General features: G+C 41.4%; 1 protein-coding gene across 1 annotated transcript in view; it reads right to left on the minus strand.

The window, feature by feature from the left end:
* The window catches only part of LOC136882330 (uncharacterized), a 213,823-nt gene that overhangs the window by 102,138 nt on the left and 95,847 nt on the right, over window positions 1–15,838 (minus strand). Inside the window, exon 10 of the mRNA XM_068229534.1 lies at window positions 11,562–11,794. Within this exon, the coding sequence (XP_068085635.1) occupies window positions 11,562–11,794 (233 nt within the window). The remainder of the gene's footprint in view (window positions 1–11,561; window positions 11,795–15,838) is intronic.

Genomic DNA, 15,838 nt, shown 5'->3' on the forward strand with positions numbered 1-15,838 from the left:
ATAAAACAATCTATGCTATAAGGAAGGCACACACACATGGTCCTTTGCAAACTCCCGCAAAAAAGAGAAGGACGGCAGAAAAATGCAATGAAAATTAAATATGATGAAAATGTGCAAAGTGGAGTGCGTCGGGTGGTTCACTCTCTTTTATTTGCTAACATACCACCAACAATGAACGTGATTTTGAGTCGGGTAAATGGAGAAGGTTTTCTGGTACAATTTTCCAAAGCTACGTTGTATCGCTTCTTACAGGATATAGATTTCCGTTATTTAAAACGGGGTAATAAAGCAGCTTTCGTTGAAACAGATGAAATTATTAATTGGAGGCACAGATATCTCAGGGAGATAAAACGTTTGAGGGCACAAAATAAAGCTATAATTTCCACAAATGAATCGTGGATACGACAGCGAAAAGTGCATGGCAGGCCACCATTGAAAGGGTGAGTTTGGGACTGTTGTATGTCCGGCGCTCCCCTTCTCGCTTCGCCAGCCAGCTGTACGCGCGCCTGTGTATCATTCTGCTAGCTTCGACGCGCAGCCCTCAGTGCGCGTGCCTGACCATCGAGTGTACTATAAATAGGAGCTCCCTGCCTGCTCAATTGCCCACTTGCCCCGGTGTCCAGCTCCAGAATACACCCTACGTCGAGCACGGAGGCTACTCCTCTTGAAAATGTGCTTCGACCAGGTGGACTGAATTTCTGGCAGTACGAGGTTTCACCTCTGGTCACCGCTCCCTTACCTGTTCCCGCTGCCATATGTTCCGTAATTCTTTTACAAGCCATTTGCATTCCCTTATTTATGCAAGCTCCCTTAGTTTCGCTAGGTGGAATTTCTTCAATCAATTGAACTTGCTTTTTAGGAATTCAGGCACTTCAACAAACAAGGACTCTCAAAGACATTCATGTTAGTGTGCCAGATAGTTTTCGACTATCATCGTGTCAATTCACAAAGACTATCTTTTCAAGATAGAAGTGTATATAAAGACTGCAAACCTGTACATATTGTATAAAGACAAACTTTTCTCAAGATTCAATATTCTTTTTTGCTTCAAAATAAATTTCAGTTATTTGTGTAAATATCATAAAGTGAAGCAATAAAAGTTGTGTTTTGTAAATTTCAACCTTGGTTACAACACAACTCTATGGCGACGAGGTAAAAAAAAGCAACCTACAATTCTTCGACCCCAGTTGCCAACTCTATGGCGACGAGGTAAAAGCACCAACCTACAATTCTTCGACCCCAGTTGCCAACTCTATAGTAACGAGGTAAAAAGCAACAAACTACACGTCATCAGCCCCAATCGCCAACTCTATAGCAACGAGGTACACACGACACTACAATTCCACAGGCCCAGTTGTCAACTCTACGGCGACGTGTTAAACAACAACGACACTCCAACCAGTTCTGACACACAGCTTACCTGACTCTTTCTTGCACGCATCTCGCAATGGCTACTGCGGAACAACTTGCTACGGTCTTCCAAGCCTTACAGCAGCAACAACAACAGTTTATGCAACAACAACAGGCAGCATTAATTCAGGCTATTCAAGCTATTTCTGTCTCTACACAGCCATCAGCTATTCCTCCGTTCTCTGCTTTTGACCCAGCTAAGGAAGAATGGTCAGTTTATTTAGCCCGTTTACAACAGCATTTCATCTGCCATTCTGTCACAGATGATCAACGCCGCCGCGCACTATTTCTTAGTTCGGTTGGCAATGCTACGTGTGAATTACTACGTAAATTAAGTCCGGAAGAACACTTATCTGAGGTACCCTTCACGCAGCTCTTGGCCCGTCTCACGGAGCACTATGCCAAAGCTCCTCACATAGTGGCTGCTCGCTATAAATTTTTTCAGAGCAGAAAGCAACCCCATCAGACACATACTGAATGGATAACTGAATTGCGTGGTCTAGCTAAACCCTGCCAGTTCATCTGCTCCAAGGACGGTTGTGGTTCATCCTACACTGATTCTCTCATTCGGGACATGATAGTATTACATACTCCTGAAGACAAAATACGTTTTGACGCTGTCAAGCAGAGTAACCCTTCTTTAGAAGACGTCCAGCGTATTGCTACGGTTTATGAGCTTACTACCAAGACTGCCGCAGCCATAGCTTCTCCACACGAAGTTGCACAAGTCTCGCCTCAGGCCCGCAAGTCCTCTGCTACAGTGAACCGTACGGATAAGGCGCTCTCCACCAAGCATTCTCGCCAGGTTCCCTCTCGTAATGCTACACGGAAGCCCAATTCTAAAAGCACCTCGAAACTCCTGCCTTCCTGCCGAGGTTGTTTCAAGCATCATGAACGTCGTGACTGTCGTTTTTTCAAAGCTACTTGTGAACGATGTAATAAACTTGGACACATTAAGACTGTCTGTCAAAGTTCGCTCCGCCCTGCTAAGACTACTGCAGCACGCCGGAAGCATATACAGCCCCGCCAAGACATGGAAGTTGATCAGATCAATCTTATTCTTCCCACAAAGGATTCTCACAAAATCATCATTCCTCTCTCATTCTCTGATCGATCTGTCGATTTTCAATTAGACACTGGATCACCTGTCTCTATTATTAACCTGACTACCTACCACAACTTAGGTTCACCTTCATGCTCTCCAGCTGACATCCAGCTCGTGACATTTAACAAGAAGAAAATTGACATCAAAGGTCAAATCAAGCTTCAGGCTAATTATAAAGGAATTCAGAAGGCCATTCCTCTTCTCGTAGTTAACAACTACACTGCATCAAACATTATGGGCATGGATCTATTTAACTTATTTGGTTTCCAGATACATGACAACATTAACGTCGTATCTACATTGCATCCTACTTCTGACGTTACCGCTCTCCTAGCGCAGTTTCCTGAAGTCTTCGACTCTCAGCTCGGAACAGCCAAAGACTATACAGCTCACATACAGCTGAAATCCGGAGCTAAGCCTCGCTTCCTCAAATCACGTCCAGTACCCCTAGCACTTCAAGACCAGGTCACGAAAGAATTAGAAAGATGGATACAAACTGGAATTGTTGTACCAGTTACTTCTAGTCCATGGGCTACTCCACTCGTGGTAATCAAGAAACCTGATGGTAATGTTCGACTTTGTGGCGATTTTCGATCTACAGTCAACGCACAACTCGACACAGATATCTTTCCTATTCCACGTCCAGAAGACTTATTCCGTCGTCTCTCTGGTGGACAATTCTTCTCTCGAGTTGATCTTAAAGAAGCATATCTCCAGCTACTTTTAGACGAAGAATCTAAGAAATTTCTCACACTCAACACTCCTCTCGGACTGCTACAGCTCCAGCGGCTCCCATTCGGTGTTTCATCCTCAGCAGCTATTTTTCAGCGCTATTTGGCTCAACTCACCGCCTCCATTCCCGGTTGTGCTAACTACCTGGATGATATTATTGTTACTGGAAAAGATCATCAGGAACATCTAACCAATCTACGCCTTCTTCTCCAGAAATTGAAAGACAATGGCCTACGAGCGAATCTCGCTAAATGTACCTTCTTTCAGCCTCAAGTTCACTACCTAGGACATATACTTGATAAGAATGGAATTCGTCCTATTACACAGAATGTCTCAGCGATAGTAAACATGCCAGCACCTCCGAACCTCAAGCAGCTTCAGTCCTTCATAGGCAAAGCGAACTATTATAATAAGTTCATTCCACGCTTCGCTACAGTGGCAGCTCCATTAAACGCTCTACGTAAAAAAGGTGTTAAGTTTCAGTGGACTCCGCAATGCCAACAGGCATGGAAAACAATCAACAACGCCTTAATTCAAGCTATACAACTCACTCATTTTCAGCCCGACAAGATCATCACGCTAGCTACTGACGCTTCAGACTACGGTGTCGGTGCCGTTCTCTCCCAGAAGGATCGTCATGGACAAGAACGCCCCATCGCCTTCGCTTCGAAAACACTTAATGACCATCAACGTCGATACTCACAGATAGAGAAAGAAGCTTTAGCCATCATCTTTGGTATTCGCCGTTTCAATGAATATCTCTATGGCAACCATTTCCTGATCATTACCGATCATAAGCCTCTTGTACACTTATTCCATCCTGGTAATAAGATCCCAGAGAATTCCCTCAGAAAGCTTCAAAGATGGTCCATGTTCCTTTCTGATTATTCCTATCAGATTGTATATCGAGCCCCATCCCAGCATTGTAATGCTGATGCCCTCTCCCGCTTACCCGTTGGTCCTGATACTGCCTTCGATTCTCAAGAATCTGAATGTCTTCAGTTGGACATAGAACTTGAAGATACTGTATCCAGTTTTCCTATTGATGCTATTGCTAAACCAGATAAATCTATTGCTGAACGCGCTTTAGATCATTTAATAACAATGGGTTCCTTTCAGGACGAGACAGCGCCACTCCGCCCAGTTCCAGCTCCGGACAATACAACAGAGACGTCAGCCGCTCCGCCCCAGCATCGCAGTCGCCGCCAGCGCCGCCGCCGCTTCACGCCGTACCGGCGTATTTAGGAGGGGAGGGTGTTGTATGTCCGGCGCTCCCCTTCTCGCTTCGCCAGCCAGCTGTACGCGCGCCTGTGTATCATTCTGCTAGCTTCGACGCGCAGCCCTCAGTGCGCGTGCCTGACCATCGAGTGTACTATAAATAGGAGCTCCCTGCCTGCTCAATTGCCCACTTGCCCCGGTGTCCAGCTCCAGAATACACCCTACGTCGAGCACGGAGGCTACTCCTCTTGAAAATGTGCTTCGACCAGGTGGACTGAATTTCTGGCAGTACGAGGTTTCACCTCTGGTCACCGCTCCCTTACCTGTTCCCGCTGCCATATGTTCCGTAATTCTTTTACAAGCCATTTGCATTCCCTTATTTATGCAAGCTCCCTTAGTTTCGCTAGGTGGAATTTCTTCAATCAATTGAACTTGCTTTTTAGGAATTCAGGCACTTCAACAAACAAGGACTCTCAAAGACATTCATGTTAGTGTGCCAGATAGTTTTCGACTATCATCGTGTCAATTCACAAAGACTATCTTTTCAAGATAGAAGTGTATATAAAGACTGCAAACCTGTACATATTGTATAAAGACAAACTTTTCTCAAGATTCAATATTCTTTTTTGCTTCAAAATAAATTTCAGTTATTTGTGTAAATATCATAAAGTGAAGCAATAAAAGTTGTGTTTTGTAAATTTCAACCTTGGTTACAACAGGGACTTAGGCCACCGAAAAGCCGAGGACCGCGATTTGCCTTAGTCCATGCGGGTAATGAACACTGTTTTGTTCCAAACGCTGAACTAACATTTTTATGCCATAAAAACATGGCGGACGCCCACAAGAAAATGACTGGTGAAATTTATGAGAAGTGGTTTTCGGAACAATTGTTGCCGAACACTCCCAAAGGTACCGTGATCGTGCTGGATAATGCCACTTATCATTTCCGTAAGTTGGAACCTTTGCTGGTGGCTCGTTGGCGAAAAGATGACATCGTACAGTGGTAACGTAAAAAACAAATATCTTTTGAGGATGGGATGCTCAAGCGAGATTTGTTGCACATCGCTTCTCAGAATAGGGCTCTGTATGATAAGCAGAGAATAGATGAAATGGCAAAAGCGGCAGGGCGGCAGATTCTACGTCTCCCGCCTTATCACTGTGAGTTAAACCCTATTGAGACGGTGTGGTCCCAGGTGAAAAACTACATCCAGTATCATAACGTATCATTCAAGAAAAATGATATGGAAAATTTAACAACCGTTGCGTATAAGAACATAACGGTGGACAATTGGGGAAAATTATGTGAAAAAAAGTAAAGAAAAATGAAAGATTTGTGGAAAGCAGACGAATTACAGGATGATGTCAACGATGAACAGTTATTAGTAAGACTTTCTTCATCGTCCGGATCATCCTCAAGTTCATCTCCTGAAACCAGTTCTCTCAAAGCGGGAACATCAGACCTTGCAGAAATGATAGAAGGTATATGTCCATTGTCTGAGAGCAACAACAGTGATTAAGGTATGTTGTATTTATTTTACCATCCTACAAATATCAATTTATGAATGAATGAACTTAAAATTACAAAATTACAAACGAAAAAATGTGGAACTGTGCCGTCCTGTTTGAGTCACACTTGAGCGCGATCTTCACGAGTCGATTTCACAACAGTGCGCTCCATCTATGCTGTACTGTAATTTAAGGTTGGAATGCTCTATACATCTGGAACATAATCGTGTGAAGTTGACCAACGCGGTGCATATTTGTCTTGTAATAGCCTAATTAAGAATACGGAAAAAGTCGTGAAATTCCTTACTAACGAAGACAAAATTAAAGTCTGTCTGACAGCCAAGTCGACTGGCACTCACACTAAGCATGCAGAGTTGGCGTGAATGTTGTAACACGCACCTTCCAGTTTTGACCCAATCACTTGAATCGGTCTTGGTCGGTTGAAATTTCGTTTGATTCAAAATGGCAGCCAAAGTAACTCTGTTGCAGTCGCACATGGCCATGTGTAACCTCCAATTCATTGTCTAAGTGTGTGACCAGCAAAATAATCAAAAAATCTCTTTATTTGCAAATGAGGTGTCTACCTCGGTGGCAAATGGTACACTAAAATACATTATTGTCAAGCACTAAATATTAAATTAACAAGAAGAAAATTTTTCCTATAATACAATATTATACAATTTACGCTAACAATGTTTTCTATTAAACACACACCTCATCCTTAATAAATTTATATTGTTTACGAAATTCTACTTATAATATCTCCTGTACTACTTACAAATATAGTCAACTGATATACAGTATGTGGAATTACTTCTAATGACACTATACAACTGGTATAACATAATTATTTACATTGCATATCTTTATTTACAATTTTTTTTTAACCCGTTCTGGATCCTAAGTAGCATACCGACCTGCTGCGTCTTAACCAGAGCCCCTTTTGCCACCACTTTTCAGAGTTCCTGAAGGGCCTTCACAGCTACCGTAGCGGTCCCAGGGCCCTCAAAGTCCCCACTGTACTTCACCCCTACAGGCAGTCCCCTACTTTGGCTGTCCAAACTCCTTAGACCAGGGGATGGAATTAATTTATTCACACACATTTTTTTTTATTTACAATAACTTGCACTGGTCGAATGCCCTCTAACACTTCATTTATTTTCTCTGTTGCTGTTTATTCTCTTCTTGAATATCTGTACAGATTTTGGAAAAGGATCAAACACTACCCCTGGTAAACTGTTCCACTCCTTCACACCCTTCCCAATGAATGAAAATTTACCCCAATCGCTTCTGCTAAAATTCCTTCTAATATTATATTTGTGGTCAGTCCTGCCGATATAATTAATTTCCAACTGAAGCCTCTCACGGATATCTCCCCATGCTTCTTCTCCTGTATAGGCTCTATATAATCCTATAAGTCTAGTTTTCTCCCTTCTCTTACTTAAAGTTTCCCACCCAAGTTCCTTTAACATTTCTGATACACTACTCTTTCTCCTGAAATCCCCTGTTACAAATCTTGCTGCTTTCCTCTGCACACTATCTATTTCTTTTATTAGGTATTGTTTAACAACCAACTGGTCCGAAATAAGACGCTTCTACTAACATTTGTTTTAGAAAGAGAGTGATCTGCAATAATTTTATGGGACCCATTCAAATGTTTTCATATTTGTTGTTTGCTGATTTTAACACTTTTCAGTGCACTATTGTTTTATAAGCCCCAGCGGAATAAGTTCTCATATTTTTCATACCTTTTAATACTCTCTTCTCATAGAGTTCTAACTGTACTCATGGATACAATACGTAAACTGCCGTCACGTCGGAAAAAATCGTATCTAGTGTTTCCATATCCCTGTTGGATAGTTTTTATTTGTGTATTCAGTACGTTTTCTCGCTAAACATGTTCTTTTCCTTGTCCCCTGCAGAAACGTCTTAACGAGATTTTACTGTATGTATAATTATAAACTTACTAACGCTCCTAAAACTACAGTCTCAAAGGGCCTTCGCCTACGAAGCGACCGCTACTCAGTTCAAAGGCCTGCAGATTACGAAGTGACGCATGGTCAGTGTGACGAATCCTCTCGGCCGTAATTTCTGGCTTTCTAGACCGGAGTTGCCATCGCACCATCAGATGGCTCCTCAATTACAAGTAATCATGTTGGCTGAGTGGACCTGGAACCAGCCCTCATATCCAGGTAAAAATGCCTGACCAGGTCAGCAATCGAACCCAGGCCCTCCGGGTGAGAGGCAGGCAAGTTAGACCGCTGGGCTAGATTCAAACATTAATTGCTGGTACGCGAGTTAAAAATCTCTATACTTCACACTCAGTTTTACCGGGGAAACTTTGTCAGTTTCCTGTGAAAACTTATTTCAGTTCAGCAAGTTTCATCAGCCAAACTCTACGAAAAATCTAATAACACCAAGCCAAACAACAACCTACCACAAGTAGTTGTTAATTCTCTAATCTAATAAAATAAAGCACATTAGATACAAAAATGCCCAACATTACAGCAAAATCCCTTGCTTTTTAAATCCTCCATTGTAATTTAGTCAGTGGATATTTTTTGTAGTCAGTTTCTGGAAATCTTATACCACATAAATTAGGCCTACAGCTTATGTCACAACCAACTACAAATGGTTATGTTGAAGTCGAGAATATGGTTTTGAATGTATCGATTCTCAAAAGTTCTTGAACGCATTATATTAAATTCCGCCCATCACTAATCACAATCAAATTGGAAAGAGAAAATATATCATCAAAACTTCAGAAATTATGGTTATTCGTAACCTTGATCTCGGCTACAAAGCACTGAACAAGTTAGTACTAGGGGGAAATGATACAAACGTTGTGCAAATAAAACTACTGTGGTTTTTATGACATTTTAACACAAAAAAGTATAATTCCCAGTCTTATATTCGGACCAAAACAGAAATAGGCAATCCCAAGACCTCCCTTTATGTATGAAAGATGCAACATTTGTTTTGGTCTCGATAACATAATCGTATACGATAATATTAAAATACTAGATCTGTGTTAAGAAGAAATAGTTTCGATTCCTGCCTGAAAGCCCAGGGACTATACTTGTACAGTGCCCTGTACATAATGTAGACGTTTCAAAAGTATGAACATTTGACGGAACTCGTTCAGTCTTCAAGTAGAGCTTTTAATGTGGCCACTCTCAGCTTTATGATTTCCGAGGATTCTCTAAACAATACCATCTGAATGTGATGTTAAGATGGACCCTTATGCAAGGTCATCGCCGATTGCTCTTTTAGTACACAGTACTTGCTCTAATTATCGCAATGAAGGGACATTAATGCCAACATCCATAAGTATGCCGTCCTTTCGTGAGATACAGTTTCTTGAAAAACGCTTTATCGACGATTTACCGCTGACGGGACTGAAAGTTCTGGACAGTTGATCCGGGAAATAGTTTTTCGAGGAACGGATAATTGATGTTCCATTGTACTGATAATAAAGCGAGACGAATAGCAGGAAGAGAATAATGGACTCTTGTCCATGGAGGGGAAGAGAGGTAGAGAGGGAGACGAAGACAACAATGGTTTGACTCAGCTGCTAATGGTTTATATATAAGAGGTATATGATTAAACAAGGCCACACAGTGAGATAAAAATAAGAGTACTGTAGAGGCGTTTTACAGACACTTGCAGACTGAAATGCTGAAAGGCATAATAGTCTATAATGTAGATGTGTGTACTGTAGTACCGCAGACCAGGCCGCAGGAAGCAAGCCACCGAGGATGCGAGGGATCATACGTCTACCATACTTCACACAATAAACAAAATTGCTTTCCTACAGCTCACAACTATATAAGCCATAGGATACCGACCAACAGATTGTAAGATATTCCCTTCTAGTCGGAAATACCCAATAAGCAACAATTATTACTAACAGTGGGCCGTCATACACCAATTCACATGATTACTACCCTACAAATGTAAACTCGTGTCCTCATCCCGAGGTGGTGCAGCTCTTTTCAGGCAGGTGTATTGCTTGTACCACTTTAACCACATACCAGCAATCCTGCCATTCTTAAATTTCTGGCAGTACCGGGAATTGAACCCAGGCGTCCGAGGACGGTAGCTAATAATGCTAACCGTTATGCTACGGAGGCGGACACCCTGCAAAAATGAAACTAATATCATAATTACGAGTTCCCACCCTCCTGATGAAGCTGGGAAGCAGAAACGAGCTCGTCGGAGGCTGAGGGAAGATGTATGTAGAAGAACAGAGACTGTCCACGTCTGACTTCGTCTCTTATTTCTGCCGCCCCCTCTTCTTACACTGACCTTCCACGGTGTTTGTCCAATTATGTGTGTTCCTTTCTTATTACCCCCTCCCACTGATTTGATTCAACACTTTTTTGTTCCTTTCTTCTAGGCCTCTTTCCAGTCTCTGTATCCACGAATGTTCTCTTTGGTATTCTCTCTCCTGCCATTCTCATCATGTGTCCAAAGCATTTAAGCTTTGCTATATCAATCTCTGCTTGAAGTTTATATACTCCCACACTTCTCCTTATTTCTTCATTTTGTATTCTATCTCGTCTTGTCTTTCCCTGTATGCTCCTCAAGAACCTCATTTCAGCTCCTTGTATCTTACTTTGGTTCCGCTTAGTTAACATCCAGGCTGCTGAAGCACAGGTCAGTATAGGTTCATAATACGGTGAGTATAAAACCTTCTAGCACTTCATTGACACATCTTTGTTCCATACAATGTCTCTCACACACTGGTAGAAACTTTCAGACTACTGTATTAAATCAATTTCTCCATCCAAATTTCCATCTTGTGATATCACACTGCCCAAATATTAAAAACTTTTCACTACTTCAAGAGGTTCATTTCCTATTTTTATCACTCCCCTGGATTTTCTGTTACCTCTTGTCATGATCAAAGTCTTACTTTTTGCAGTACTAATCTTCATTCCAAAATTTCTTATCTCCTCATTCCATAAATCAACTTGTGTCTTGTACTTCCTCTTCATTATCTCCCCAAACTACGATGACTTCAGCAAAGAGCATAGACTTGCTCGCCCATCATCTTCTCTTTGATATTATGTAGAATTCTATCCATGATGATAATGAAGAGTAAGGGAGACAATACACTTCCCTGTCTTTAAGCCTGTCTCAACTCTGAACCATTCAGTTTGACCCACTTCGGTTCTAACACAGCTTTCACAATTTTGTTACAATGCTATTACCATCTGCATTGTTTCATTCCCAATCTGTGCTTCTGTCAATGTTTTCCATACCACATTCCTTGGGACACTGTCATATGCCTTTTCAATATGTAGAAACGTTACTACCATGTCCTTTCCATATTCCCAATACCTTTCCATCATTTGATGCAATGTAAATATTGGATCAAATGTGGACCTGCCTCTTCTGAATCCATACTGGTGTATAAGGCAATAATCTGAAGTGTACTGACAAAATTATTATTTTATTTCTTTTACGAAACAGATTGAGAGCAGCTACTTGAAATTCTATCTGCCACCGATAAAGGCTGCAACCAAAGATGTTCTACCCTCGTGCTTACACGGTAAGTTGCTGTTTCCTAAATTATTCAACTTACCTGCCAGGTAGGAACTGAGCAATCTTGGCCCACTGGTTACCGAGCTGGCGATGAGCTCGCACTAGTACCAAATCTTCCTCGGGGGTCCAAGCAGATTTGTTCACGTTGGGATTGAGGTGATTGTGCCAGCGTTCTCGACACTGCTTCCCCACACGGCCCTTCAACATGCGGCTGATCAGCGTCCATCGTTTCGGACCATATTTTTTCACCAACTCCATCAACATCTCGTCTTCCTAGACAAATAAAGAGAACCGTATATTAGTTTACTTCACAATCAATGAACCAAAACATGAAAAGCTTTGTACATTTAAAGTTTCCTTTTAAAACACCTTTTATAGATATAGTTTATCCAATTTAGAAGAAACTTCTGCCAGAAAGCCTGATATGTACTGTCATTGGCAGCATGGGAAGATCGGTTATTGTTCATGGCTGTGTATCCATCAATTTCAGTTCACTGGATGATTTCATATACTGTAGCAGGTCCTATTCCATGAACTGTTCGTTTAAGATTCGTATATGTGTACAGAATCAGCTTGCGCTGTCAGAAGATTACTTCAACAAAATGATTGAGCTACAAGTTGTACAGTGATTCACTACTTTCTAGTAAATCCTTATGCTGTTAGGCTTCTAAGTCCTTCAGCCACCTTGCATATATGATCATATCCGATTCTCCTCAAATTTTGAAGTTGCTCCAGTATGAAGCAGCTACTATAGCCTTGTCTCTGCTGGTACAGATCTTGAAAAGTACCGCAGTCACAGGCCAAGTTCTTAAGACCTCACATGTATTAAGGTGATGCACCTCTGGTGGTATTTCTCCCCTTCTAGCAGCCAGCCTCTCTGCATAATCCGCTCACTCCAGTTTTGGATGTCTCCTTCCTTGTCTTCCCTCAGGTTGTGCCTTCATTGCTGTCCATAGTTTTAATTCATCTCCCATCCGACATATGACGGCTATATTTTTAATTAAGGATCGTTCTTCAATAAAATAATTTTCAACAATTTTTGTTTCATCTGATTATACACACATTTAGTCTCTTTTCTACATAGCCTCGATTTTTGTTCGAACATTTGCCATCATCCTCTATTTACCTCACGAAGCTTAGGCCAGGTTGGGATGTTTATGGCATCTTTCCAGTTTCCTCTGTCCAACTACAACTGTCCCTCCTTGAACGTGTTCCTATGTAGGTTTCTCCTAATTTTACTATTCTTGATTGTTTTTAACCATCTCGGTCTGGGTCTCCCTCCTTCAATCTGGGTCTCCATCACCCGCTTCAGCATCCTTCCCCTTAATATGTCCATACCAACTAAGTTTAACCCTCTATGTCGTAAAGCTTTCTCACTCCATCTTCCTTACTGATGTTGTAATTTCTTACTCTCTTTCTTGTCTTTCCTATCACACTTTCATTTCTCTTGCATGGATTTTGTTCTCTTGTATTTCTTCAGTATCCAGGTCTCCACAGCATATGTCAGTACTAGGCAGTAGTACACCTTATACAAAACCTCTGTGCTGTCCGACTCGTTGGCTGAACGGTCAGCGTACTGGCCTTCGGTTCACAGGTTCCTGGGTTCGATTCCCGGCCGGGTCGGGGATTTTAACCTTAATTGGTTAATTCCAATGGCACGGGGGCTGGGTGTATGTGTTGTCTTCATCATCATTCCATCCTCATCACGACGCGCAGGTCACCTACGGGTGTCAAATAGAAAGACCTGCATCTGGCGAGCCGAACCCTTCCTGGGATATCCCGGCAATAAAAGCCATACGACATTTCATTTTACCTCTGTGCACTTTCTCCACACCAGGTTTCACACACTCTGGTAGAATAAATTTATCTGTTCAATCCTTTTACGGATTTCCTTGTCCAGTGCTTCATCAGGTCGCTTCCCACGTACTCCACAATTGCAAGGTCCTTTCCCTTTATTTTTATAACTCCTTCCCCTTCCCTTTTTTCTTTAATCAGCACCATTGTCTTACTCTTTTTATGTTGATTTTCATTCCATAATTTTCAATAATCTGGCTTGGTATGTCGAGTTGACCTCTCTCTGTTTGCATCCCATCTAGAAACATTTCTTTCAGCTCCCTGTCTTGCATTTTACCTCTTGTCTCCTTTGCAAACCATTATGGGGTCTAGTATCGCTCTTCCATTTCGAAAAACATACTGTTCTTCTTGTAGCTGTCCTCCCGCCTTTCTTCTCATCCTCCTTTCTAGTACCCTCGCAAATATTCTGCTACCTGAGATATGAAAGTAATTGAAGGGGTGCTTTCAAAAACGGGCTAACCAACATTTTGTCAGAACAGAGATTAATCAACTTTTTCAAATGTCAAGAAGAAAAAAAAAACTTTAGCATAAAAATAATATTTTAAAAATGACTTTTTAAATTGTCAATACCATATAATAGAACTTTATAAAAAATTAAAGGTGCTTGCAAAAACAGGAACGTAAAAACTGAAGAAAACTGACTTTTGTGTTGACCTAGCTACAGATAATACAGTAGTTTACCTTAGATTTGTAACCAACCTTTATTTTCTGATCAAACAACACACACAAAAAAAAAAAAAAAAAAAAAAAAAAGTGTTTCATATATATTTATATTTAGCGTATGGCTAACACATCACATTATAGATACAATAATAATAAATAATATTTACAATTTGAATTATTTACAGGTTCAAATTATTTACATATTCAACACACAAGGGTGAGAGCAGAAAAAAGTCTCTTGGGTTTCCCTGGTAGGCAGTGAGAGGACACTGCTCCACAATGTGCCGAACTGTTTGCTTCACAGCACCACAACTGCACGCTGCCGAATTAAGTATTCCCCATTTATGGAGGGAGTCGCCACATCTGCCATGGCCAGTGCGAATCCTGTTGATAGTTGTCCAGGTCTTCCGTGGAAGATCAAAACCCTCTGGTTTGTTTTTCAGCCATGGTAGATAGTGATATTCTGATGGAGCACTGGATATCCATACTTGCTTCCAGGCCTGAAGCAGATTAAAGTTAGCGTCTGCTAGGTTTCTGGCTGTTCTAACAGGTGGGCGTCTTGATTTTAGCCTGTTAATAAGAACATCATTCATGTCGCCATGGATTGGCAACTGACTGTTGTTAGTTATTTTCTTATAATCTCGTAGGAGAGCATTTTCTCGGCGGAGGTGAGGTGGTGGAATATGGGATAGAACAGGTAGCCAGAAAGTGGGAGTAGATCTAATTGTCCCTGATATCATACGCATAGTGTGATTCAGCTGAGTGTCAATTAATTTCGTGTGACTGCTGTTCAGCCATATTGATGAGCAGTATTCTGCTGCAGAGTATACAAGACCAAGAGCTGAAGACCGTAGGGTAGATGCTAATGATCCCCAGGTGGTTCCACACAGCTTCTGTAAGATGTTGTTTCTTGATCGTAACTTAGCAGCCGTATTCTGAAGATGTTTCTTGAAGGACAGAGTTCTGTCAAGAGTAATCCCTAGATATTGTGGATATCTGTTGTGGGCAAGACAAGTGTTCTCAAACTGAACCTTCAGTTCACTATTGGCCATTTTGTTGCTAAGGTGAAAACATGTAACTTCACTTTTATTTGGATTCAGTTGTAATCTCCATTTGCGAAAGTACTGTCCCAAGGTGGTAAGATCAGCCGTCAGTGTTTCTCCAGTGTTTTCCATGAATTTATCTTGTACTGCCAGAGCCCAATCATCAGCATATCCGAATTTCCTAGAGCTAGTTTCAGGTATATCAGCTATGTACAGGTTGAAAAGCAGAGGAGCTAATACAGAACCTTGGGGAAGGCCATTGTTTAGAGTTTTCTCACTGCTAGTGCCATTTCCCAGTATTACACGAAACTTCCTCTTGGTGAGCATGCTATCAATAAGTCGTGCAATCTTCTTACATGGCAAAACACGTAATAGTTTGCAGATAAGTCCTTGTTTCCACACAGTGTCATAAGCTGCAGTCAAATCAATAAATGCCACAGAGGTTTTCAGTTGTTTTTGAAAGCCTGCCTCAATAAATGTTGTTAGTGACAAAACCTGATCTGTACAGCTGCGGTTTGGTTGGAACCCTGCTTGTTCAACAGGCAAATTTTGAAAAATGACGGAACTAATTCTGTTATAGATTAGCCTTTCCAGAAGTTTGTATACTATGCTCAGAAGAGCAATTGGACGGTAATTTTTGGGTTGATCGTTAGATTTTCCTGGTTTTAAGATAGCAATGATCTTCGTCCGTTTCATAAGCCGAGGGATAGACCCTCTCTGCAGGATGTCAGAGCAGAATTTAGCAAGCCATATTCTA

The sequence above is a fragment of the Anabrus simplex genome, chromosome 10, assembly GCF_040414725.1.
Source record: "Anabrus simplex isolate iqAnaSimp1 chromosome 10, ASM4041472v1, whole genome shotgun sequence".
NCBI classification, from domain to species: domain Eukaryota; kingdom Metazoa; phylum Arthropoda; class Insecta; order Orthoptera; family Tettigoniidae; genus Anabrus; species Anabrus simplex.